The 27,113-nt window shown below is 46.5% G+C and overlaps 1 protein-coding gene across 2 annotated transcripts in view; it reads right to left on the reverse strand.

The window, feature by feature from the left end:
• Nucleotides 1-26,714, reverse strand: part of LOC136872480 (uncharacterized) — a 91,709-nt gene extending 64,995 nt beyond the window's left edge. Inside the window, exons 1-2 of one of the 2 annotated variants that reach the window (XR_010859923.2) lie at nt 26,575-26,714; nt 2,705-2,944 (exon numbers count right to left, since the gene is read on the reverse strand). Coding sequence is in view for 1 of the 2 variants with exons in the window: in XM_067146286.2 (XP_067002387.2) it covers nt 26,575-26,592 (18 nt within the window). In the remaining variant the exon portion in view is untranslated. Of the gene's footprint in view, nt 1-2,704; nt 2,945-26,574 lie in introns of those variants that run through there. The other variant, XM_067146286.2, reaches the window with a different exon arrangement.
• Nucleotides 26,715-27,113: the final 399 nt, after the last annotated feature.

Below are 27,113 nucleotides of genomic sequence, written 5' to 3' on the forward strand. Positions count from 1 at the left end.
CATCTGCCATATGTAGGTAACTGCGTGTTATTGTGGTGGAAGATAGCGTTATGTGTGGTGTGAGAGTTGCAGGGATGTTGGGAAAGCACAAACGCCCAGCCCCCGGGCCATTGGAATTAACCAATTAAGGTTAAAATCCCCGACCCGGCCGGGAATCGAACCAGGGACCCTCTGAACCGAAGGCCAGTACGCTGACCATTCAGCCAACGAGTCGGACGTTTTTGAGATATAATGATCCGAGTTAATGTCTACCCCACGGTGGACTCTGACATTATAAATTTCTTTATGATAATCTTTATCCATAGTAACATGATCAATCTGAAACTTTCCCAATTTTACGTTAGGGCATTTCCATGTCATAAGTTTATGTGGTCGCCTCATGAATCTGGTGGTTTCCAAAATGAGTCCATGATATGCACAAAGTTCAATTAATCTTTGGCCATCTTTGTTCGTTAATTTATGAGCTGGCCATTTTCCTACAACTGTGCGATACTTCTTTTCTCTGCCTATTTTAGCATTGAAATTAAGTAAGATTTTTATATGCTCAAAAGGGATCTTCGATAATATGTAATTTCTGATTCACACACTGTCGCTACTAATTTCAAACCTATTGCGTACCTAACATAGTGGTACTACGCGCAAATAAATGCGACCCAAGGTGTTCCCTGCGTGATGGTACAAATTACAAGTAGTCTCATGGTTCTAATTGGATCATCCCTTGGGCGCCCCTTTTTGTCGCCTCTTACGACAGGCAGGGGATACCGTGGGTGAGTTCTTCGTCTGCGTCCCCCACCCACAGGGGGTTTTTGTGTTTGGTCTGCGAGAGGTATTTTATTTCCCTCAAGTTCGCCGGCAAGGCTACACTTTAGGATATAAATTTTATTCACGCTGAATTAAATGGTAGTTTAGGGGAAGGCCCGATATGCAATTCCCAAATATTTATATTATTAATGGTCCTATCGATAAATACTAGCTAATAAAAGTTATATAGAATACAATTTCCGATCACTTATACAGTACAGAGTTACTCATCAATTTAGAACAGAATGAAATGAAAATCGGTATGTAAAGCGGGGAATAAGTCACTTCAGTATAGACTGTAAATAGCTTATTCGCGCTGGGTGTAATGGTAGTTTAGGCGAAGGCCTAAAATTTTATTCTCAAACAATACCCTATCACTTACGTTTTATACAGTTCTTTTTTGTATCGATTATGATACGAGAATTGATGAATTTTGACTTTCGTTGCTTAGCCAAGCATCGCTAATATGGAAATAATGTTCAGTCGTGTTAACTGGGAATAATCGTGGTTATGTCGTGAATGTCTTTATATGAAAAACTGCAAACATCGACAAGGAAAATCTGTGATGATGTTTATCAAAATGAGAGAAAATCGGAAAGGAACGATCGCTTCATGGACAAGCGGAAGGAATCATAAAAGGGGGAAGAAAGATTGCCTTTACATTAGATGCGCTAATATCACAGATTCGGAAGAAATCTAAATATCGATGATGATGATGATGCTTGTTGTTTAAAGGGGCCTAACATCGAGGTCATCGGCCCCTAATGGTACGAAATGAAACGACAAAGTAAAAGTTCAAAATCATCCACTGACCAAAATAAAAAATGTCATGAAGAATGAATGAATGAATGAATGAATGAATGAATGAATGAAAATGAATTTAAAACAATCAGTGGATCCGTCTCAAAAAACTATCATAGTTAATAGTAGTACAGACCAAGGGACCACTTCCAAAGCACAATCCTGAATCGAGAATGCTTGGTGTCTAAATGGGTCCAAAATACAGATCAAAGGCCCCTCAGAATGATACTTATCGCTTGTAATGTAGAACCATGGTATCCGTCCTGTTGCGGTACTAATCAAAAGTAGCAGAGACTTGCGGTATTCCACACATTATTGTACTACTCAGAGGTTATGAAATTCGACGTATAATACAGACCTATGTATTGCTCACTTTGCGCCGCCATTTACAGGCAACGCAAACGTATGGTGTTCATCACATGAGAGTACTAACCACAGGGACCTCTCCCTATCCCGTGGTGTTCCTCATATAGTGGGTACTAATCATAGGCAAGGCAGAACCATGGTAGCTATCATCCCATGGTTCTGCTCATATAGTGGTACCAATCACAGGTACTGCAAAAGCCGACCGCGCGGTGCTCCTGTGTGCTACTAATCATAAACATATTTCGTACCTAATATAGTGGTACTACGCACAAGTAAAAGCGACCCTTGGTGTTCTCCGCGTGGTGGTACTAAGCACATGTAGTTTCATGGTTCGAATGCAATCATCCTTTGGTCGCCCCTTTTAGTCGCCTCTCACGACAGGCAGGGGATACTGTGGGTGTATTATTCGTCTGCCTCCCCCACCCACAGGGGGTGTGTGTTTGGTCCGCGAGAGGTATTTTATTTCCCTCAAGTCCGCCGGCAAGCCGGTTAGGACCCCCCTATCCGCCACCTGGGACGCGCCACGTGGGAGTATCACCTCTCCCCCTCCTACGCCTGCGTAGCAGGTTCGTGGAATCTAAATATCGAAAGCCTATAAAATTGATCAACAATAACATTACATGGTGTGCTTTGTCTCTTCTGCAGCCACGATGAATTTTCAAGGGAATTTGAAAGGAATGGTAAATATATTCTGAATATATACCGATGCATTCAACATTCAATTATTTTCAACATTTGTAATCTCATCATTTATTAGAGACCAGAGTTATTTATTTACATGGCTAGAAGTGACTACAAGTGAATATTATACAGCAATGGATTACATAGTCATGCCCATTAAGTCATCCAGTCCCTTTTCCTCAAACACACCCCATCCTCTCCCTCCCCCTCTGGTCATTCCTCCACGGCGTCTTTGAGGAGAAGCTGCCGCAAAGGACACCACTGTCACCAAGAACACCATCATCACCAGCAGCAACTGTAAGAACCACAAAAGAAAAAATAGTAATTAAAAAAGGAATTTTTCAACATCATGAGGCACACATGGTGTAGCCACGGTGTGGCGAAAGAGAGGTTTGAGGTACAGTACGAGCCCTATGTAATGCGGTTGTCGGAGGACACTGCACTCCATCCCCCGTGCTGGGAAGCTTAACCGCGGTATGTCGGGACATGACCTGTGCTGTGAGAATAATGAAGGAAACGTACCAGCTATCTACTTCAATCCAGTGGAATATAAAGTACACTAGTTACACACTGATCAATCCATCGATTCACGCACTTTTTAAGTCCACTAGTATTGTTTGTAAAGTTAGTTAGTGCGCAGGGTTTCCTTTCATCATTACCGCGAGGTGCAGCAGATGAACGTGATTTGATGCATTTTACCTCTCCCTCCACAAAATTACTTTATTTATATGTTTACGTGTATTTGGAATATCTTCTTTCACTTCAATTCCATTTTCACTTCAATTATCATAGTTTTCTTCATCGTAATTTTTGTTTCAGACAGCATCGATGATATCAATCATTACTGATCCGCATTTAGGGAAGTCAAGCAGGTCACGCAGATTCCGTATCTGTTGTTTTCCTAGCCTTCTTTTAAATGATTGCAAAGAAACTGGAAATGTATTGAACATCTCCCTCGGTAACTTATTCCAATCCCTAACTCCCCTCTTACAAATGAATATTTGCACCAATTTGTCCTCTTGAATTCCAACTTTATCTTCATACTAGCTAATGTACCCGTGCTTCGCTACGGAATTCTACATTGTATACAGAATTATAGGTTACGTAGTGTACACGTTGTGAGTAAGATTGTATTAAATTGCATAGCTCTTAACGTTACCCTAGAAACGTGACGGCGAAATCCCCAAACGTCTTTTCTCATATGAAGGCTGGGTTAAGGGATTTTCATTATAATGGTAGGCCCCTTGTTTACCATCAATCACAATCAAGTTGGGGAATTTTCATATAATGTCAGACTCTCACTTTCCACCTGCATTTTTAAAAACCTCAAAAAGACTAAGTTAGTGGTTTTTCCAATTGAAATCAACATAGGTCATTAAAATTACTCCAGTAGGAATGTCGCGATTAAAAGCAATGCTATCGTTGAAATACTCGATCAAATGAAAAACCACGGATTTTCTCACTTTTAACGAACAGTAGTACGCTGCCGGTCTAACAGTTTAAATTTCCAGAGCTGGAATGACTAAGCCGCAGACAGCCGTGAACACCCTTTCATTTTCGGGGGGCGGGGGGGGGGGGGGGGGACGGGAGAGTGATGAAGACTGGAGAGTGCCCTTTTACTCGTCTGTTTCCTAGGAGTACCCGATGAGTTGGAAAATCTCAATTCAGTACACTGGCAGGGGGAAAAATCTATCTGAATTTGGAGGCAAATTTGTCCTCCAAGCCAGAGGAGAAACCCTCTCTTGGCTGCTAAGTTGGCTCAAAATTAATGTTGAATTTAATAAAAGTGAGGAGGAAGAAGCTTTTCTTATAAACGGCTCATTTCAGGGTTGAATTATGATGCTATAGTTTGGAATATGCCCAAAATTGTAATTCTAGACTATGTTATAAGTGAGCCTCTGCCATTATTATGTTAATTGTGCACGATGATCAATCCAATCAGTGCGTCTGAGTAGGAATCGAATAGCTGGAATACTATGATGAACCAGTGTGTTACGTACAAGCAGTATCACAAAATGTAAGAACCAGGGGAATGGTATGCTTGAGAAGAAAGTTACCTACTCCCCTGCTATTTCCTGCCAATATTCAGGCAGGCTGTTCTACTCGGTACACAGCAGTTGTCCCATCTATTGGAGACTAGTGGCAGCATAAGAGACAAAGAACATCACAAAAATACTGGGCAACGTAATGTTATTTGTTCCGGGGTTATCCGTCGAGCAGAGAGAGTTGAAAGATGATGATGATGATGATGATAATGACGATGATGCTTGTTGCTTTAAGGGGCCAAACATCGAGGTCATCGGTCCCTAATTGTACGAAATTAAATGTAAACAAAAAGTTAAAAATCATCCACTGACCAAAATAAAAACTGTCACGAAGAATGAATGGATGGACATGAACCATAAAGAAAACAAAAAACAGTGGGTCCGACTCAAAAAAGATCATAAATAACAGTATTACGGCCCAAGGGACCACTTATGAAACACAATCCTGAATCGAGGACGCTTGATGTCTAAAGGGGTCCAAAATCCAGGTCTAAGACCCCTCAGAATTGTACTTACCGCTAGTAAAGTAAAACCACTGTATTTTCACGTTGGGGTACTAATCAAAAGTAGCGAATAATCACGGTGGTCCACACATGATGTTACTACTCACAACTATTGTACATCGTACAGGTAACGCTGACACACGGTGTCGCTCATATAGTGCTACAACTCACAGGCAACGCCCAGACCAGCGGTGTTGCTCACATGGGTACGAACCACGGGTAATGGTGATGATGATGATGCTTGTTGTTTTAAGGGGCCTAACAGCGAAGGTCATCGGCCCCTAATGTTACGAAATGAAAGAACAAAAATTACAAAGGCATCCACTGACCAAAATAAAAATAAAAAATGTCATGAAGAATGAATGGATGGACAGGAACCCAACAAAACACAAAACAAACAAAAACAAAAACCAGTGGATCGGATTCAATAGAGAACGAAAATAACAGTATTACCGACCAAGGTACCACTTATAAAGCACAATGATGCTTGGTGTCTAAAGGGGGTGCAAAATCCACGTCTAAAGCCCCACAGAATGGTACATGTCGCGAGTAAAATAGAACCATGGTATGTGTCATGTTGGGGTATTAATCAGAAGTAGCGAAGACTCACGGTGTTCCACAAAAGATGGTACTACTCACAAGTACTCTACTTCGTACAGGTAACGCAGACCTATGGTGTTTCGCACACAATGGCGCCACTTACAGCCAACGCAAACCGATGAGGTTCCTCACCTAGGGCACTAGTCACGGGTGCCGGTCCCAAGGGCCCCGGGGTGTTCCGCACATAGTGAGTACTAATCACAGGCAACGCAGATCCACGGTGTCGCTCATATAGTGGGACAACTCACAGGCTACGCCCAGACCCGCGGTGTTGCCCACATGGGTACAACGCACGGATACTGGAATCCACCAGGCCAGGCTTTTTACTGCAACGAATCACAAACATATTTCGTACCATGTTAGTGAGACTACTCGCAAGTACATGCAACCCATGGTGTTCCCCCCATGATGATACGAATCAAGAGTAGTTTCATGGTTCTAATTCATTCATCCCTTGGTCGCCCCTTTTAGTCGCCTCGCACGACAGGCAGGGGATACCGTGGGTGTATTATTCGTCAGCCTCCCCCACCCACAGGGGGTGTGTGTTTGGTCCGCGAGAGGAATTTTATTTCCCTCAAGTCCGCCGGCAAGCCCGTTAGGACCCCCCTATCCGCCAACTGGGACGCGCCACGTGGGAGTATCACCTCTCCCCCTGCTACGCCTGCGTAGCAGGTTCGTGGCACGGGTAATGGAAACCCACAGGCGATCCAACTCACTGCTTATACTTATCACAAACCTATTTCGTACCTGTACCTATATAGTGGTACTACTAGCAAGTAAAGGCGACCCATTGTGTTCCCCGCGTGATGGTACTAATCAAAAGTAGTTTCATGGTCCTAAGATTATCATCCCTTCGTCGCCCCTTTTAGTTGCCTCTCACGACAGGCAGGGGATACGTCGGTGCATTTTTCGTTTGCGTCCCCCATCCACAGGGGTAAAGAGAGAGAAAAAAGAAGAAAGATGATGATGATGATGCTTGTTGTTTTAAGGAGCCTAACATCAAAGGCCATCGGCCCCTAATGGAACGAGATGAACGACATGAGATATTAAGTTAAAATTTAAAACGTATCTACAGACTAGAGTTGAAAAATGTGGTGATGAAGGAAAATGAGTATGAGATTAAAATAATCAGTGGATCTAATTCGCAATGCCTTATCTTCTAATAAAATAAGAGAAAATATAGCAGACAAAGGAATAAAGCGATGCCTGGTAGTACAAATGTATATACATAATTTATATTATACCTTAAAATAACACATTAAAATTCGCAACACAAACTAAAAGGAAGGCAATAGGATAAAAGCGCAATTGACACAAATACACTAGCACAAAACACAACAGTACACACGATAAAGCAGACCACTATCCCTCATAAAGCGGATGACGAGGTCTGCTGACTGCTCGTCATCACGCAGGATAAGGGAGTTAGCACTCCGGAGGTTAAGACTACGGCGAAGATCGACATGGTCCACACACTTCGTAAGGATGTGTACCACGGTAAGATGATCACCGCCAGTACGCACCGGAGGGGGTTCTCTTCAATAGATGGGAGTGAGTCAGGACACCGTGGCCGATCCGAAGACGATATAATACCACAGCATCCCTCCGTGAAACCCGAAGAAAGTCTTCCATACCTTCGTTGTTCCTTTTATCGCTCTCAGCTTATTTGTAAGAGGAGTGACCTGCCACTCCATCTCCCAATGGAACATAACCAGATGTCTCAGCTGAGAGCGAATATCACTTGCCGGAACCTTGAAAGGCAACGAGGGCAGTGTAACTGCCTCCTTGGCAGCCTTATTTGCTAATTCATTTCCCTCTACACCCATGTGGCTTGGGAGTCACATTAAAGTGATTCTGATGCCGGCATCCGAACACCCGGCCAGCAGGTCCCGGACCCGCTGCACCAGAGGGTGTCGAGGAAAACAGGTATCCATAGACTGTAGAAGCTCAAGGAGTGAGTACACAAAAGAAAGTGTCGGCGTCCATTGGACAGCGCGTACTGCAGAGCTTCACAGATGGCATAGAGCTTCGCTGTGTACACACTACAGGTTTCCGGGAGAGCAAAAAAACCCTATCATTGTCGACAACGAACGCACAGCCCACCTTCGTTTCTGTCCTCGAACCATCCGTGTAGACGACGACTGAACCTGGATAGAGGCCAACAACGGACAGGCAGAGCCTCCGATAAATCGAAGGGTCCGTGTATACTTTCGGGCCAGTGTGCAAATCCAGGATGATTTCAGGTCGTCGTACTACCCACGGAGGTACCTCACTTGGTTGTCTGACAAGGCAAGGAACCGAAGGTACGTCAAACAAATCGTAACTGCTATCCAAGCGTATCCCAACCGGCCGCGTCGCTCGAAGACAAGCAGCGTACAGCAAACGGCTGCCATTGTTGAACACGCAAGGATAGCTTGGATGAAGTGGCATCTGTCGCAAATTAGCAGCATAGGTAAGAAGCATTTGCTGGCGCCTCAAATGTAAAGGCGACACACCAGACTCAGCGAGCAGGCTGGCAATGAGTCTTGTACGTAAAGCTCCCGTCGCCAACCTAACCCCGGCGTGGTGGATGCTGTTCAGCTTCGCAAGAACGCTTTGCCTTGCTGAGCCCTATGCTTCACTGTCGTTGTCTAGCCGAGATAAAATATGTGCCCTATAGAATCGTAGGAGCACCGTGCGGTCAGCCCCCAAAGAAGTGCTGCTAAGAAACTGATGATGATGACGATGCTTGTTGTTTAAAGGGGCCTAACATCGAGGTCATCGGCCCCTAATGGTTCGAAATGAAATGATGATGATGATGCTTGTTGTTTTAAGGGGCCTAACATCGAAGGTCATCGGCCCCTAATGGTACGAAATGAAAGAACAAAAATTACAAAGGCATCCACTGACCAAAATAAAAATAAAAAATGTCATGAAGAATGAATGGATGGACAGGAACCCAACAAAACACAAAACAAACAAAAACAAAAACCAGTGGATCGGATTCAATAGAGAACGGAAATAACATTATTACCGACCAAGGAACCACTGATAAAGCACAATGATGCTTGGTGTCTAAAGGGGGTGCAAAATCCACGTCTAAGGCCCCACAGAATGGTACATGTCGCGAGTAAAATAGAACCATGGTATGTGTCATGTTGGGGTATTAATCAGAAGTAGCGTAGACTCACGGTGTTCCACAAAAGATGGTACTACTCACAAGTACTCTACTTCGTACAGGTAACGCAGACCTATGGTGTTTCGCACACAATGGCGCCACTTACAGCCAACGCAAACCGATGAGTTTCCTCACCTAGGGTACTAGTCACGGGTGCCGGTCCCAAGGGCCCCCGTGGTGTTCCGCACATAGTGAGTACTAATCACAGGCAACGCAGAACCACGGTGTCGCTCATATAGTGGTACAACGCACAGGCTACGCCCAGACCCGCGGTGTTGCCCACATGGGTACAACGCACGGGTACTGGAATCCACCAGGCCAGGCTTTTTACTGCAACGAATGACAAACATATTTCGGACCATGTTAGTGATACTACTCGCAAGTACATGCAACCCATGGTGTTCCCCGCATGATGGTACGAATCAAGAGTAGTTTCATGGTTCTAATTCATTCATCCCTTGGTCGCCCCTTTTAGTCGCCTCGCACGACAGGCAGGGGATACCGTGGGTGTATTATTCGTCAGCCTCCCCCACCCACAGGGGGTGTGTGTTTGGTCCGCGAGAGGTATTTTATTTCCCTCAAGTCCGCCGGCAAGCCGGTGAGGACCCCCCTATCCGCCACCTGGGACGCGCCACGTGGGAGTATCACCTCTCCCCCTGCTACGCCTGCGTAGCAGGTTCGTGGTCGAAATGAAATAACAAAAAGTTGAAATTCATCCACTGACCAAAATAAAATAAAAAATGGCATGAAGAATGAATGGATGGACATGAACCCAACAAAAAAACGAAAAACAGTGGATCAGACTCAAAAGGAAAAAACAAAAGTTCGTAAATAATAGAATTACTGACCAAAGGACCACTCATTAAGCACAATGATGCTTGATGTCTAAAAGGGTGCAAAATCCATGTCTAAGGCCCCACAGAATGGTAGATGTCGCGAGTAAAGTAGAAGCATGGTATTTGTCATGTTGGGTTACTAATCAAAAGTAGCGAAACTCACGGTGTTCCACACAAGAAGGTACTACTCACAAGTTTTGCACTTCGTACAGGGAACGCAGACCCATGGTGTTTTATCACACAATGGCGCCACTCAGAGCAAACGCAAACCGATACGTTTCCTCACCTAGGTGTACTAGACACGGGTGCCGGTCCCACGGGCCCCGTGGTTTTCCTCACATAGTGGATACTAATCACAGGCAACGCAGGCCCACGTTGTCGCTCACATGGATACGACGCGGGTACAGGAAAACTCTCGCCCAGGATGCTACTAATCACAAACCCATTTCGTACCGAATATAGTGGTACACCTCGCAAGTACAAGCCACCCATGGTGTTCCCCGCGTGATATTACAAATCAAAAGTGGTTTCATGGTTCTAATTCAATCATCACTTAGTCGCCTCACACGACAGGCAGGGGATACCGTGGGTGTATTATTCGTCTGCGTCCCCTACCCACAGGGGGTAAGGAGAGAGATAAAAGGAGAAGAAAGAAGGGATCAGTCACTTCGAAAGATGAAGTAACGGACGAGGAAAGGCAAGGGCTACGAAGGGCGTGAAATGAAAGACTCCCTAGGCCTCGAATGCTCTAATAACGTCGGGGTCGGAAAAGAACAAACTTGACCAAGGGAGGTCGGATAGGATAGACGAAAGTGAGGAGCCTGGCACAAGTAAGTGGAAGCAATGCCAAGTCACAGCTAAGGGCCCCGTGGTCGCCAAACACACGTTTGTTTTCCTTTGGGCCAGTGTGCAGATCCAGGATTATTTCAGGTCGTCGTACGACCCACGGAGGTACCCCACTCGGTTGTCTGACAAGGCTAGGAACCGAAGGTACGTCAAACAATTCGGAACTGCTATCCAAGCGTATCCCAACCGGCCGCGTCGCTCGAGGACGAGCAGCGTACAGCAAACGGTTGCCATTGTTGAACACGCAAGGATAGCTTGGATGAAGTGGGATCTGTCGCAAATTTGCAGCATACGTAAGTAGAAGTAGCTGGCGCCTCAGGGGTAAAGGCGGCACACCAGACTCAGCGAGCAGGCTAGCGATGGGGCTTGTACGAAAAGCTCCCGTCGCCAACCTAACCCCGCAGTGGTGGATACTGTTCAGCTTCGCAGGAACGCTTGGTCTAGCGGAGCCATATGCTGCACTGCCGTAGTCTAACCGGGATAAAATGTGTGCCCGATAGAATCGCAGGAGCACCGCGCGGTCAGCCCCCCAAGAAGTGCTGCTAGGAAACTTAAGGATATTAAGCTTTCTAGTGCATTGCACTTTTAACTGCCGCACGTGTGGTTCCCACGATAATTTACTGTCAAAAAGGAGCCAAAGAAATCGGTAAGTGTCAACAACGGGAAGAACGACATTTCCCAAAAAAAAAAAAAAAAAAGCTCCGGATGGGGGTGAAGAGTACATTGACGACAAAAGTGGACAACAGAGGTCTTTGCGGCAGAAAACCGAAAGCCATGTTCGAAGGTCCACTGCTCCACCCTCCTAATAGCTTGTTGTAATTGTCGCTCTGCGACTGCCATATTACGCGAGCTATAGTGCAGAGCAAAATCATCCACATATAGCGACGGTATAACTGCTGGACCAGCAGCAGCAACAATACCGTTGATGGCAATCGCGAACAGAGTGACACTAAGGACCGATCCCTGTGGTAATCCATTTTCTTGAACGTGGTATTGCGAATATGTCCTCCCTACTCGGACACGGAATAGCCTAAGGGACAAGAAATTCGCAATAAACGCCGGCAAGTTTCCTCGGAATCTTCACTGATGCAGGACTGAAAGGATACCATATCGCCATGTGGTGTCATAGGCTTTCTCCAAGTCAAAGAAAACAGCTACCAAGTGCTGTTTGCGGAGAAACGCATCCTGGATAGAACTCTCCAGGCGTACCAAGTGGTCAGTGGTGGATCGAGCGGCTCTAAATCCACATTGGTACTCGGAGAAGAGTCCTTGTTTCTCCAGACACCACACGAGTCGGCGATTTACCATCCTCTCAAACAGCTTACACAGGCAGTTTGTAAGGCAAATCGGTCTGTAACTTCCTGCATACTTAGGATCTTTATCAGGCTTGAGGACAGGAATGACTATGCCCTCTCGCCACTGAGACGGAAAATCACCCTATATCCACATTCCGTTGAACACACGAAGGAGATATAGTAGACTATCATCACTAAGGTGTTTCGACATCTGGTTATGGATGTTGTCCGGTCCAGGAGACGTGTACTTGCAAAGCGCTAGGGCGCTGCGGAGTTCCCACTCCGTAAAGGGCACGTTTTAGTCCTCTGAAGCTTGAGAAGCAAAACTAAGGTGATGACGTTCCGCCTCCCGCTTCAGAGCGAGGAAATCAGGATGGTAATTCCCGGAGCCAGATACATCCGCGAAATGACTAGCGAGATGGTCAGCAATCAGGAGGGGTTCAGTGACGATATTGCCTACAATGGAAATTCCCGGTACAGAAGATGATCCTTGGATACCCGAAATCCGTCGAAGCTTAGTCCACACTTGGGAGGATGGAGTATGTGACGTCATAGACGACACATATCTCTTCCATGAAGCCTTCTTACTTTGTCGAATAAGAACTCGCGCCTTAGCGCGGAGTTTCTTAAATGTTACCAAGTTGGCCACAGTAGGCCGTCTACGGTAACGCTTATGAGCGCGACGGCGTTCTTTAATGGCTGCTGCTATTGCATCGTTCCACCAGGGAACGAGTGTTCGGCGAGGAGTCCCCGAGAAAAACAGAATGGACTCCTCAGCAGCAGCAAGAATAACTTGGGTGACGTAAGTTATTTCCTCGCCGACAGTTCGCCTGATATCATCGTTAAAGGCAGCTAGGGATGTGTACCTTGGCCAATCAGCATGTTTAAGAATCCATCGAGGGGGAGCCTCGACGGATTTAGGTTTCAACAAAGTAAGGATGATGGGAAAATGGTCACTGTCACAGAGATCATCGTGTGCATTCCACCGAAACAGTGGGACCTACGTTCGGCTGCATAGACTTACGTCTATGCGAGAATATGTGCCGTAGCGTACACTAAAGTGAGTTGGTTCCCCTGTGTTCAAAATACATACATCCAGATCTGTTAGTAGTGCTTCCAGCTCTCTTCCTCGGGGGCAAGGCGCCTCAGAGCCCCATATGGGATGATGGGCATTAAATTCGCCCAATAAAAGGAAGGGTGGTGGAAGCTGAGCTACAAGATCAGCGACATCATTTATGTTCAGATGCTGGCCGGGTGGAAGACAAATATTACACACTGTTGCTATGACAGGCAGCGGAACGCGAACAGCGACAGCCTCAAGTGGGGTTCTTAATGGAACCTCTTCGCTGTAGGTGTCAGAACGGACAAAAATGCCAACACCACCGGAAGCCCGGTGAGCATAATACCGTTCTGTCGAGTATAGTCTGAAATTTCTCAAGACCGTATGATGATCAGGTCTGAAGTTGGTCTCCTGAATACAGACTATACTCGCTGCGTACTCACTAATGAGCTGACGTAACTCAGCAAGATGCCTGTCATAACCGTTACAATTCCACTGTAACAGTGCCATAATGTGGACTATAAAAGGAGTGTTAGCTTATGAGCGAAAAAATGCTCGTTAGCCTAAACACTATCTAATTCTACATCCGTAGATGTAGAGGACAGCGCGACATCCATCCCGTCATCAAAAGATGGCAGGAGTGCCGCCCAGATCTTCGACACTTTTCGGGCGCGAGGGGGTCCCCTACGAGGAGAGCGCGCATGTTTGGGAGTAGGAGTGCCTCCTGGCGCAGACTCATACCCCCCAGATGGGGGGCATGACTTCTCCTTCGCAGGGGAAGTCCGAGAGCGCTCAGAACGGGCGTTCTTCTTCCCCTTCTTTTTTTCAGGATTAGACGGGCTGGGAGATGGTTTCCCAGCCCTGGTCGACGATGCCGCCTCCGCCGGCTGAGGCACGACTTTCGTCGACCTCCTAGGGGGGGGGGGGAGACTTAGTCTTCCGCCCTTGCTGTGCCGGCTGGCAACTGCCAGCCTGCACAGACGTCTGGTTGGTCGAAGGTGGGGTGGTCCCCCCCTTCGAGCTTTGACTATTTGCGACGTTGCTGGGAGCAGCAACAGTCGCCTTGGGCGCAGCGGTCTGGACAGTTGTCGAGGTCGTAAATGACGAACCTGGAAGACTGATCTATCAAGCTATAGTCGAGTGTACGGGCAGGAGTATTCGTAGAATGAAACTTACGGCGCGCTTCCTAGTAGGAAAGACCATCCAGGGTCTTGATCTCCTGGATCTTCTTCTCACTCAGGTGTGTCGGACAATTCCGATCGCTAGGAGAATGAAAACCGGAGCAGTTAGTGCACTTGTATGGAGTTGTGCACTCCTCCGCGCCGTGAGCTACTCGTCTACATGTACCACATACAGCCTGATTCGAACAGCGAGAGACCATATGTCCGAATCGCTGGCATTGATAGCATCGCGTAGGAGGCGGGATGTACGGCCTCACATCGCAACGATAAGTTGTTACCTTGACTTTCTCTGGTAACACTGATAACTTGAAAGAGACAATGAAGGCAGCAGTGGCAACGTCTTCACCGTTGACCTTGCGCGTAATGCGCCGGACGTGTGTCACGCCACGGTTCTTCATGTCTTCCATCAACTCGTCGTCAGTGTTCAAAACAAGGTCGCGGTGAAAGATGACTCCGCGAACCAGGTTCAATGACTTATGCTCCTCCACTTTGACGGGGATTTCGCCAAAGTGCTCGCACTTAAGCAACTGATCAGCTTGCAGTGCTGTACGACTCTTTAGAAGCAAACTATCGTTGCGCATTTTCTTAAGTTCCTCCAGTTCGCCATAGACGCCTTCGATGTGCCTGCTAAAAAGGATCGACTTCACCAGCTTAAAATCGTGCCCATCGGTTCTGGTAGCGACCAGAAACCTAGGGAAGCTGGATCCCATTCCTTTACGCTGCGCATGTTCCCAGGGAGTTGAACCTCTCAGGGAAGCAAAAGTTAAAGACTTAGGTGGGGGACAACATTGAGAGAGCCGACATCGTTTGGAAGCCATGCCCGATAGCATCCTCCCCGAATGCCACCCACTCCGATCAGGGGTCTCTGTAGCCGAACCAAGCAGCCAAGGCAATACCCACCTGGTCATAGCAGGTACTGCCCGGGGTCCGATGTTGAACGATGCCTAATACGGGATGACTGATTCAATGAGCACTAAGACTCCCTTCCTTCTGTCACCCGCAATAGCATGTACCCCATAGCGTGTACAGAGCACTAAATATAGAGAAAAAATTAAAAACAATTAATAATAATATGTCCTTCTGGCATTCGGCTGTGCGGGGACCTGTGTTGTCAGGCGGATACCACTGCCAAGGTACATGGCGCTCCCACCACGCAATGGTCCTGGGTGGACAGTTGCGGGCTTTTGGGCGTAATCGCACACTTAAGAGGCCCATCTCCGGGCAGCATGCACATCAAAATTTGGAAATGGTCTACATCTGACCCTCGGAAAAGAATAAAAAAATAAAGAGGGGACCATAGCCACATGACCCTTTAAGTCGCCTTCTACGACAGGCAGGGATTACCTGTGAATATACTCGACCCCTCCCATCCACAGGAGTTCCAACACATTATACCAAACCGCAACCCATGTCCGCGCCTAGGTCGCCCCTTTTAGTCGACTCATACGACAGGCAGGGGGTACCGCGGGTGTATTCTACATGTGCGTCCCCCACCCGCAGGGGGTAGTGTGTTTGGTCCGCGAGAGGTATTTTATTTCCCTCAAGTCCGACGGCAAGGCGGTTAGGAACCCCCTATCCGCCACCTGGGACGCGCCATGTTGGAGTATCACCTCTCCCCCTGCTACGCCTTCGTAGCAGGATCGTGACGCGAGCTATAGTGCAGCGGAAAGTCGTCCACAATAGCGACGGTATGACAGCTCGACCACCAGCAGCAACAATATCGTTTATGGCAATCGCGAACAGCGTGACACTAAGGACCGATCCACGTAGGACAACATTTTCTTGAACGTGCTATTGCGAATATTTCCTCCCTACTCGGACACGGACTAGTCCGAGGGACAAAAAATTCTCAGTAAATACCGCAAAGTTACCTCGGAATCTCCATTGATGCAGGACTGAAAGGATGATGATGATGCTTGCTGTTTAAAGGGGCCTAACATCGAGGTCATCGGCCCCTAATGGTACTAAATGAGACGAAATGAAATGACAAATTAAAAGTCCAAAATTCTCCACTTACCATAATTCAAAACGTGAGGACGAAGAATGAATGGATGGAGATGAATTTAAAACAATCAGTGGTTGCGGCCCGCAATGCCTTACATTCACAGATTCTGACGTAAAACAATATGATTACTGAACAAGGGACTGCTGCTATAGCATAACAATGAATCTATGATGCTTGCAGTCTAAAGGGGGTCCAAAATCCACGTTATCGGCCCCTCATAATGGTACTGATCGCTAGGAATGTACAACCATGGTATATGTCATGCTGCGGTACTAATGAAAAGTAGCAGAGACTCGCGGTATTCCACACATTATGGTACTACTCACAGGTTATGAAATTCTACATATACTACAGACCTATGGTTTTTCTCACATTGCGGCGCCATTTACAGGCAACGCAACCTTATGGTTTCAGCACATAAGAGTACTAACCACAGGGACCTTCCCCTATCCCGTGGTGTTCTTCATATAGTGGGTACTAATCTTAGGCAAGGCAGAACCATGACATCCCATGGTCCCGCTCATATGGTGGTACTAATCACAGGTACTGCAAAAGCCGACCGCACGGTGCTCCTATGTGCTACTAATCACAAACCTATTTGGTACCTAATATAGTGGTACTACGCGCACGTAAAAGCGACCCATGATGTTCTCCGCGTGGTGGTACTAATCACAAGTAGTTTCATGGTTGCAAGACAATCATCCCTTGGTCGCCCCTTTTAGTCCCCTCCTACGACAGGCAGGGGATACCGCGGGTGTATTCTTCGTCTGCGTCCCCCACCCACTGGGTGTTGTGTGTTTGGTGCGCGAGAGGTATTTTATTTCCCTCAAGTCCGCCGGCAAGCCGGTTAGGACCCCCTATCCGCCACCTGGGACGCGCTACGTTGGAATATCACCTCTCCCCCTGCTACGCCAGCGTAGTAGGTTCGTGGGATGCAGGACTGAAAGGATACCGTATCGCCATGAGTTGTCGTAGGCCTTCTCTAAGTCAAAGAAAACTGCTACCAAATACTGTTTGCGGAGGAACGCATCCTGGATAGAGCTCTCCAGGCGTACTCAGTGGTCAGTGGTCGAGCGAGCGGCTCGAAAACCACATTGGTACTCAGACAAGAGTCCTTGTTTCTCCAGACACCACACGAGTCTGCGATTTACCATCCTCTCAAATAGCTTGCAGAGGCAGCTTGTAAGACAAATCGGTCTGTAACTTCCTGCATATTTAGGATCTTTGTCAGGCTTGAGGACAGGAATGACTATGCCCTCTCGCCAGTGAGACGAAAAATCACCCTCTATCCACATTCGGTTGAACACACGAAAGAGATATAGTAGACTGTTATCACTAAGGTGTTTCAACATCTGGTTATAGATGTTGTCTGATCCAGGAGACGTGTCCTTGCAAAGCGCCAAGGCGCTGCGGAGTTTCCACTCCGTTAAGGGCACGTTGTAGTCCTCTGAAACATGAGTGGCAAAACTAAGGTTATTACGTTCTGCACCCGCCCCCCCCCCCCCCCCGCTTTAGAGCTAGGAAATCACGATGGTAATTCCCGGAGCCAGATACATCCGCGAAATTACTAGCCAGATGGTTAGCAGTCGAGAGTGTGTCAGTGACGATATTGTCTGCGATGGAGATTCCCGGTACAGAAGATGATCCCTGTATACCCCAAATTAAGCCGAAGCTTAGTCCACACTTGAGATGATGGAGTATGTGATGTCATAGACGATACATGTCTCTCCTACGAAGCCTTCTTACTTTGTCGAATAAGAACTCGCGCCTGAGCGCGGAGTTTCTTAAATGTTACCAAGTTGGCCACAGTAGGCTGTCTACGGTAACGTTTATGAGCGCGACGGCGTTCTTTGATGGCCGCTGCTATTTCTTCGTTCCACCAAGGAACGAGTTTTCAGCGAGGAGTCCCCGAGAAGAACGGAATGGACTCCTCAGCAGCAGGAAGAATAACTTGGGTGACGTAAGTTATTTCTTCGCCGACGGTCCACCTGATATCGTCATTAAAGACAGCTAGTGGTGTGTTGTTTGGCTAATCAGCAGGTTTAAAAATCCATCGAGGTGGACCTCGACGGATTTATATTTCAACAAAGTAAGGATGTCACAGAGATCATCGTGTGTATTCCACCGAAACAGCTGAACCAACGTTCGTCTGCATAGACTTACTTCTATGCGAGAATATGTGCCGTAACGTACACTAAATTGAGTTGGTTCCCCTGTGCTCAAAATACATAAATCCAGCACTGTTACTAATGTTTCCAGCTCTCTCCTGGTGGCAAGGCTTCTCAGAGCCCCATACGGGGTGATGGGAGTTAAAATCACCCAATAAGGGGAAGGGAGGTGGAAGCTGATCTATAAGATCTGTGACATCATTTATGTTAAGGGGACCAAGTACCCTTCCACCGGGTAACCTGGACGAATTTTTTGTTTCGATTTTCCGTCGACTGATGTGTAATAAGTGTAATGCCAGAGTTCAAACTCTTAAATCCTATAGGAAATGCTTCATATTTAATATTTACTGCATGCTTGCATACTTCAATTTCGCTACGCCCCCTTTAGCATGAAGATCCTTCGCTCCTTTCATAAGTTACTGATGATGATGATGATGATGATGATGATGATGATGATGATGCTTGTTGTTTAAAGGGGCCTAACATCAAGGTCATCTGCCCCTGATGGTACGAAAAGGTACGAAATGAAATGAAAAATTAAAAGCTCAAAACCATCCACTGACAAAAATAAAAGGTCATGAAGAATGAATGAATGTATATGAATTTAATATATCGGTGGGTTCGACTCAAAAGAAACTATCTTAAAAGTATTACTGACCAAGGGACCACTTCTGAAGCACAAGTCTGAATCGAGGATGCTTGATGTCTAAAGGGGGTCCAAAATCCAAGTTATCGGCCCCTCATAACGGTACTGATCACTAGGAAAGTAGAACCATTGTATCTGTCATGTTCAAAAGTAGCAGACTTGCGGTATTTCACACAGTATTGTACTACTCAGAGGTTATGAATTTCGACATATAATACAGACCTATGTTTTTCTCACTTTGCAGCGCCATTTACAGGCATCGCAAACCCATGGTGTTCATCACATGAGAATACTTGCTAACCATAGGGACCTTCCCCTATCCCGTGTTGTTGTTCATATAGTGGGTACTAATCATATGCAAGGCAGAACCATGGTAGCTATCATCACATGGTCCTGCTCTTGGTGATGATGATGATGATGCTTGTTGTTTAAAGGGGCCTAACGTCGAGGTCATCGGCCCCTAATGGTACGAAATGAAATAACAAAAGAAATCAAATTCATTCACTGACCAAAATAAAATAATAATGTCGTGTGAAGAAAGAATGGATGGACATGAACCGAAAAACAAAAAACGAGCAAACAAAAAACAGTGGATCCAACTCAAAAAAGATCATAATTAATGTATGACTGGCCAAGGGACCACTCATAAAGCACAATCCTAACACGAGAATGCTTGATATCGATAGGGGTCCAAAATCCAGATCTAAGGCCCCTCAGAATGGTACATGTCGCGAGTAAAGTAGAACCATGGTATTTGTCATGTCGGGGCACTAATCAAAAGTAGCGAAGACTCACGGTGTTCCACACAAGATGGTACTACTCACAAGTATTGTACTTCGTATAGGTAACGCAGACCTACGGTGTTTCTCACACAATGGCGCCACTCATAGCCAACGCAAACCGATAAGGTTCCTCACCTAGGTGTACTAACCACACATCCCGTGGTGTTCCTCACAGAGTGGGTACCAATCACAGCCACACAGACCCACGGTGTCGCTCATATAGTGGTACAACTCACAGGCAACGCCCAGACCCGCGGTGTTGCTCACATGGGTACGACGCACGGGTACTGGAAACCCACAGGAGAAACCCCTCCAGCTGCTACTAATCACAAACCTATTTCATACCTAATATAGTGGTACTACTCGCAAGTACAGGTAACCCATGGTGTTCCCCACGTGTTGGTACGAATCAAAAGTAGTTCCATGGTTCTAATTCCGTCATCCCTTGGTCGCCCCTTTTAGTAGCCTCTCACGACAGGAAGGGGATACCGCGGGTGTATTCTACATGTGCGTCCCCCACCCGCAGGGGGTAGTGTGTTTGGTCCGCGAGAGGTATTTTATTTCCCTCAAGTCCGCCAGCAAGCCGGTTAAGACCCCCCTATCCGCCACCTGGGACGCGCCACGTGGGAGTATCACCTCTCCCCCTGCTACGCCAGCGTAGCAGGTTCGTGGGGTCCTGCTCTTATGGTGGTACTAATCACAGGTACTGCAAAAGCCGACCGCACGGTCCTCCTGTGTGCTACTAATCACAAACCTATTTGGTACCTAATATAGTGGTACTACAAGCAAGTAATAGCGACCCATGATGTTCTCCGCGTGGTGGTACTTATCAAAAGTAGTTTTCTAGTCCCAAGACAATTATTCCTTGGTCGCCCCTTTTAGTCGCCTCTTACGACAGGCAGGGGATACCGTGGGTGTATTCTTCGTCGGCGTCCCCCACCCACAGAGGGTTGTGTGTTTGGTCCACGAGAGGTGTTTTATTTTCCTCAAGTCAGCCAGCAAGCCGGTTAGGAACCCCCCCTCCCCCATCCACCACCTGGGACGCGCCACGTGGGGTATCACCTCTCCCCCTGCTACGCCAGCGTAGTATGTTCGTGGCATAAGTTACTACTCCACGAGTTTTTGTGTCAGATTTATGAATGTACCCTTGTTTGAAAGAGGAGTTTACGTAGCTGAGGTTGGCCATACTGTCATCAACGTTCTGCGTTTTGTTTGTTTTTCTTCAAAGCACAGGAAGTTGTTTGGTTTGATCTATATTACAAGTTATCCGGGTTGAAAAATGAGAAATGTAAAGAAATTCGGTCAAAGAAAGACATATGGAAACAAGCATAAGAACAAGAAAACAACTTTAATTATTTAATAAATGTGTTGCTACATACAGTGGCGGTGAAAAAATTAGTGAATTAAATCATGTTGAAAGTGAGGTTGTAAAAAAGTTTGGCTCATGTCCAAATGATTGTACAGCTACTGCTTCAAGTGCATCAAGCAGTAAACTACCATCTTCAAGAACTCTTTACAGTGAATTTGGTGATAGTGTAGATGTTTATAAAGTGACAACATGTTTTCAGTTTGTAGATATTGAAATGCTGTCAGAAGCCCTGAGACAATTTGTACCGTGTAAATTTTGTAGTAATGAAGGGCAAGAAATTACCTGATGGCAAGGCTATTGGAGGATTAAATAGATTATCTGGTAGTGAAATTGACATGTTGCAGGGTTGTTATGGTAAAGCCATAAGAGAAAATGTGCATGATTTGGAAAACATGAGGAAAGCAGTATGATGCACATATTTACATAAGCTCTCAACAGACGATCAACCTCAACGTGGACTGTGCCCTATAAATTCATTGTGCAAGTATAATTCTGCTAAAGGGCCAACCTACAAACATCATGGTCAGCCTGAGGTTATTTTAGTTGTAATAAAACCTGTATATCGGGAATTGGCTCATTCAGACCTTCAAAGAATATGTTTGCACGGTCAAACCCAGAACCCGAATGAGTATATCGGGACTTGGCTCATGCAGACCTTCAAAGAATATGTTTGCATGGTCAAACCCAGAACCCGAATGAGTCATTTGATTAATGATGATTGTGTGATGATTGTTGTTTAAAGGGGCCTAACATCTAGGTCATCGGCCCCTAATGGTACGAAATGAGACGAAATGGAATGACATATTAAAAGTCTACAATCCTCCACTGACCAGAATTAAAAAGCGTGAGAACGAAGAATGAATGGATGGACATGGATTTAAAACAATCAGTGGATGCGACCCGCAAGGTCTCACATTCACATAAACTGACGTGACAAAATAGTATTACTGACCAAGGGACTACTGCTATAGCATAACACAATCGATTATGCGTGCAGTCAACAGGGCGTCCTAAATCGAAATTATCGGCCCCTCATAACGGTACTAATCGCTAGCAAAGTAGAACCATGGTATTTGTTCTGTTGCGGTACTAATCAAAAGTAGCAGAGACTTGCGGTATTCCACACACTATTGTACTACTCAGAGCTTATGAAATCCGACACAGAATACAGACCTATGTTTTTCTCACTTTGCGGCGCCATTTACAGGCAACGCAAACCTATGGTGTTCATCACATAAGAGTACTAACCACAGGGACCTCTCCCTATCCCGTGGTGTTCCTCATATAGTGGGTACTAATCATAGGCAAGGCAGAACCATGGTAGCTATCATCCCATGGTCCTGCTCTTATGGTGGTACTAATCACAGGTACTGCAAAAGCCGACCGCACGGTGCTCCTGTGTGTTACTAACCACAAAACAATTTCGTACCCAATGTAATGGTACTACGCACAAGTAAAAGCAACCCTTGGTGTTCTCCGCGTGGTGGTACTAATCACAAGTAGTTTCATGGTTCTAATACAATCAACCCTTGGTCGCCCCTTTTAGTCGCCTCTCACGACAGGCAGGGGATACCGTGGGTGTATTATTCGTCAGCCTCCCCCACCCACAGGGGGTGTGTGTTTGGTCCGCGAGAGGTATTTTTTTTCCCTCAAGTCCGCCGGCAAGCCGGTGAGGACCCCCCTATCCACCACCTGGGACGCGCCACGTGGGAGTATCACCTCTCCCCCTGCTACGCCTGCGTAGCAGGTTCGTGGAAATGAGTCATTTAACAATTTGATATGGACTAAAATACCCAAGAATGTGTTTGTTGGGTATAATACCATAAAAATGGGGGCACTGGAAAGTGTTCTCTCCTTTAACATAGGAAAAATTGGGAGAGCACAAGTACTTAGCCATCTTGGGATCGAACCAGGTCTGAACACCATCAGAGTAAACAAAGAAAAAACAATCGTTGATGAAGATGATGATGCTTGTTGTTTAAAAGGGCCTAACATCGGCCCCTAATGGTACGATATGAAATGACAACAAAAAATTCAAAATCATAAACTGACCAAAAGAAAAAAAATCGGCATGAAGAAGGAACGGATGGACATGTAGCAAAAAACAACAACAACAACAACAACAAACTAGCAAACAATAAATTAGTAGATTCAGCTCAAAAAAGGGATCATATACAACTTATTACTGACCAAGGGACCACTCATAAAGCAGAACCCTCAATCGAGGATGCTTGATGTCGAAAGTGGTGCAAAATCCACGTCTAAGGCCCCACAGAATGGTACATGTCGCGAGTAAAGTAGAACCATGGTATTTGTCATGTTGGGGTACTAATCAAAAGTAGCGAAGACTCACAGTGTTCCACACAAGATGGTACTACTCACAAGTATTGTACTTCGTACAGGTAACGCAGACCTATTGTGTTTCTCACACAATGGGGCCACTCATAGCCAAAGCAAACCGATGAGTTTCTTCACCTAGGTGTACTAGTCACGGTTGCCGGTCCCACGGGCCCCGTGGTGTTCCTCACATAGGGGGTACTAATACAGGCAACGCAGACCCACGGTGTCGCTCATATAGTGGTACAACTCACAGGCTACGCCCAGACCCGCGGTTTTGCTCACATGGGTACGACGCACGGGTACTGGAAACCCACACGGGAACCACTCTCTGCTGCTACTAATCACAAACCTATTGTGTACCAAATATAGTGGTACTACTCGTAAGTAAAGGCGACCCATGGTGTTCCCCGCGTGATGGTACTAATCAATAGTAGTTTCATGGTTCTAATGCCAGCATCCCTTGGTCGCCCCTTACGACAGACAGAGGATACCGCGGGTGTATTCTACATGTGCGTCCCCCACCCGCAGGGGGTAGTGTGTTTGGTCCGCGAGAAGTATTTTATTTCCTTCAAGTCCGGCGGCAAGCCGGTTAGGACCCCCCTATCCGCCACCTGGGCCGCGCCACGTGGGAGTATCACCTCTCCCCCTGCTACGCGGTTCGTGGATGTCGCAAGTAAAGTAGAACGATGGTATTTGTCATTTTGGGGTACTAAACAAAAGTAGTGAAGACTCACGGTGGTCCACACAAAATGGTACTACTCACAAGTATTGCACTTCGTACTGGGAACGCAGACCTATGGTGTTTCTCACACAATGGCGCCACTCATAGCCAACGCAAACCGGTAAGATTCCCCTCCTAGGTGTACTTGTCACGGGCGCCGGTATTCCCGTGATGTTCCTCACATAGTGGGTACCAATCACAGGCAACGCTGACCCACGGTGCCGCTCATATAGCGGTACAATTCACAGGCTACGCCCAGACCAGCGGTGTTGCTCACATGGGTACAACGCACGGGTACTGGAATCCACCAGGCCAGGCTTTTTACTGCAACTAATCACAAACCTATTTCGTACCAATTTAGTGATACTACTCGCGAGTGCATGCAACCCATGGTGTTCCCCGCATGATGGTACGAATCAAGAGTAGTTCCATGGTTCAAATTTAATCATTCTTTGGTCGCCCCTTGTAGTCGCCTCTTACGACAGGTAGGGGATACCACGGGTGTATTCTACATGTGCGTCCCCCACCCGCAGGGGGTAGTGTGTTTGGTCCGCGAGAAGTATTTTATTTCCCTCAAGTCCGGCGGCAAGCCGGTTAGGACCTTCCCATCCGCCACCTCTCTCCCTGCTCCGCGGTTTTGGATGTCGCGAGTAAAGTAGAACCATGGTATTTGTCATTTTGGGGTACTAATCAAAAGTAGCGAAGACTCACGGTGTTCCACACAAGATGGTACTACTCACAAATATTGCACTTCGTACTGGGAACGCAGACCTGTGTTGTTCCTAACACAATGGCGCCACTCATAGCCAAACTGATAAGGTTCCTCACCGAGTGTACTAACCACAGGGGCTTGCACTATCCCCTGGTGTTCCTCAACATAGTGGGGACCAATCACAGGCAACGCTGACCCACGGCGCCGCTCAGAGCCAACGCAAACCGAGAAGGCTCCTCACCGAGTGTACTAACCACAGGGACGCGCCTATCCCGTGGTGTTCCTCAACGAAGTGGGGACCAATCACAGGCAACGCTGACCCACGGCGCCGCGCATAGCCAACGCAAACCGAGAAGGCTCCTCACCGAGTGTACTAACCACTGGGACTCGCACTATCCCGTGCCGTTCCTCAACATAGTGGGTACCAATCACAGGCAATGCTGACCCACGGTGTCACTCATATAGTGGTAGAACGCAAGGCAACGCCCAGACCCGCGATGTTGCTCACATGGGTACGACGCAAGGGTACTGGAAAACCCCCAACCAGATCATTGGTGCTACTATTCGCAAACCTATTTCGTACTAACATAGTGGTACTACTCGCAAGTATAGGCAACCCATGGTGTTCCCCGCGTGATGGCACGAAACAAAAGTAGTTACATGGTTCTAATTCAACCATCCCTTGATCGCCCCTTTTAGTCGCCTCTCACGACAGGCAGGGGATACCGTGGGTGTATTATTCGTCTGGGTCCCCCACCCACAGGGGCTAGAGAGAAAAATAAGGAGAAAAAAGAAGGGATCCGTCACTTCGAAAAAAGGCAAGGGTCACGAAGGGCGTGAAAATGAGAAACTCCCTAGGCCTCGAATGCTCTAATACCGTAGGGGTCGGAAAAGAACAAGAGTTGACCAAGGGAGGTCGGACAGGATAAACGAAAGTGAGGAGCCCGGCACAAGTAAGTGGAAGCAATGCCAGGACTCAGCTAAGGGCCCCGTTGTCGCCAATCCACACTCCCAAGTTGAGAGTGCCTTGGGCCCCTGTTAGTCGCCTCTTACGACAGGCAGGGGATACCGCGGGTGTTTTCTACATGTGCGTCCCCCACCCGCAGGGGGTGTGCTCTTTTGTAAATTTGAGCTAGGAGCTCAGGAAAAGTAAAGCGAGGGCTTGAAGCCCACGATCTGTTAAAACCACTAATCTTGTCTTTCCTAGAATTGTTTAATGATTGCTACTTGTACCTGTAATATTGGCATGAAAAAATTGTTATGCTTGAAGTTAAGAAAACAGAACCTTCAGTTTAAATTTTAAATTCGATTCTTGACATTGTAGTTAGACCCATTCACCCCAGCACCTTCTTTAGCCTTTCTGCTCTACGGGTATCCACGTGATTATTATTATTATTATTATTATTATTATTATTATTATTATTATTATTATTGTGTGATTAAAACGAACACTAACATGTAGCCTCCGAACTATGGGTGCTAAGTAGACACGCTAAAATTACAGGGCAGGATCGAACTCATTGTCCTCTGAACCGAAGGACACTACGTTGACCATACGGCCAAGCGAAAAAAAATGTATGTCTAAGGTTTAAATCATGAAAGTACATTACGAAATGTATCTGACTGTAATTCCAAACAGATAAGGTTGTCTTTACATACCAGTGGTAGATAACCCATGGTGCGATGTGTTGACAAGTCTCTTGCTACTTTGATTCTAAAACTACAGAGCAGTAAATGCACCCTTATGTATGTGCCTTGGAAATAATTACGGTCTTTAATAACGTGAACGCGACAAGAGATTCATAAAAGATAGGTAGAGAAGGACATCTATTGCGAATTGCCATTATCTTCATACTAGTAAATTAATTTCTGTTGGCACGCACACTTATGTTGGCACACGATGAGTGTTGCTGATAACGAAACCTGTTATAGTTCCCGCCAGGACAAGTTCCTGGCCAAGTATTTTTACTCTTACGTCATGGTGCATCCGGTACACACGATAGATTCATACTAAAGCAAATAAGGCGATATATCATTGTTGTATTTGACCTCTTTTCTTGACGTCTACTATCAGCACGTGATGTCCGGCTCCATGGCTAAATGGTTAGCGTGCTGGCCTCTGGCCACAGGAGTCCCGGGTTCGATTCCCGGCGGGGTCGGGAATTTTAACCATAATTGGTTAATTTCGCTGACACGGG

The sequence above is a fragment of the Anabrus simplex genome, chromosome 4 (genome assembly GCF_040414725.1).
Source record: "Anabrus simplex isolate iqAnaSimp1 chromosome 4, ASM4041472v1, whole genome shotgun sequence".
Taxonomy (NCBI): domain Eukaryota; kingdom Metazoa; phylum Arthropoda; class Insecta; order Orthoptera; family Tettigoniidae; genus Anabrus; species Anabrus simplex.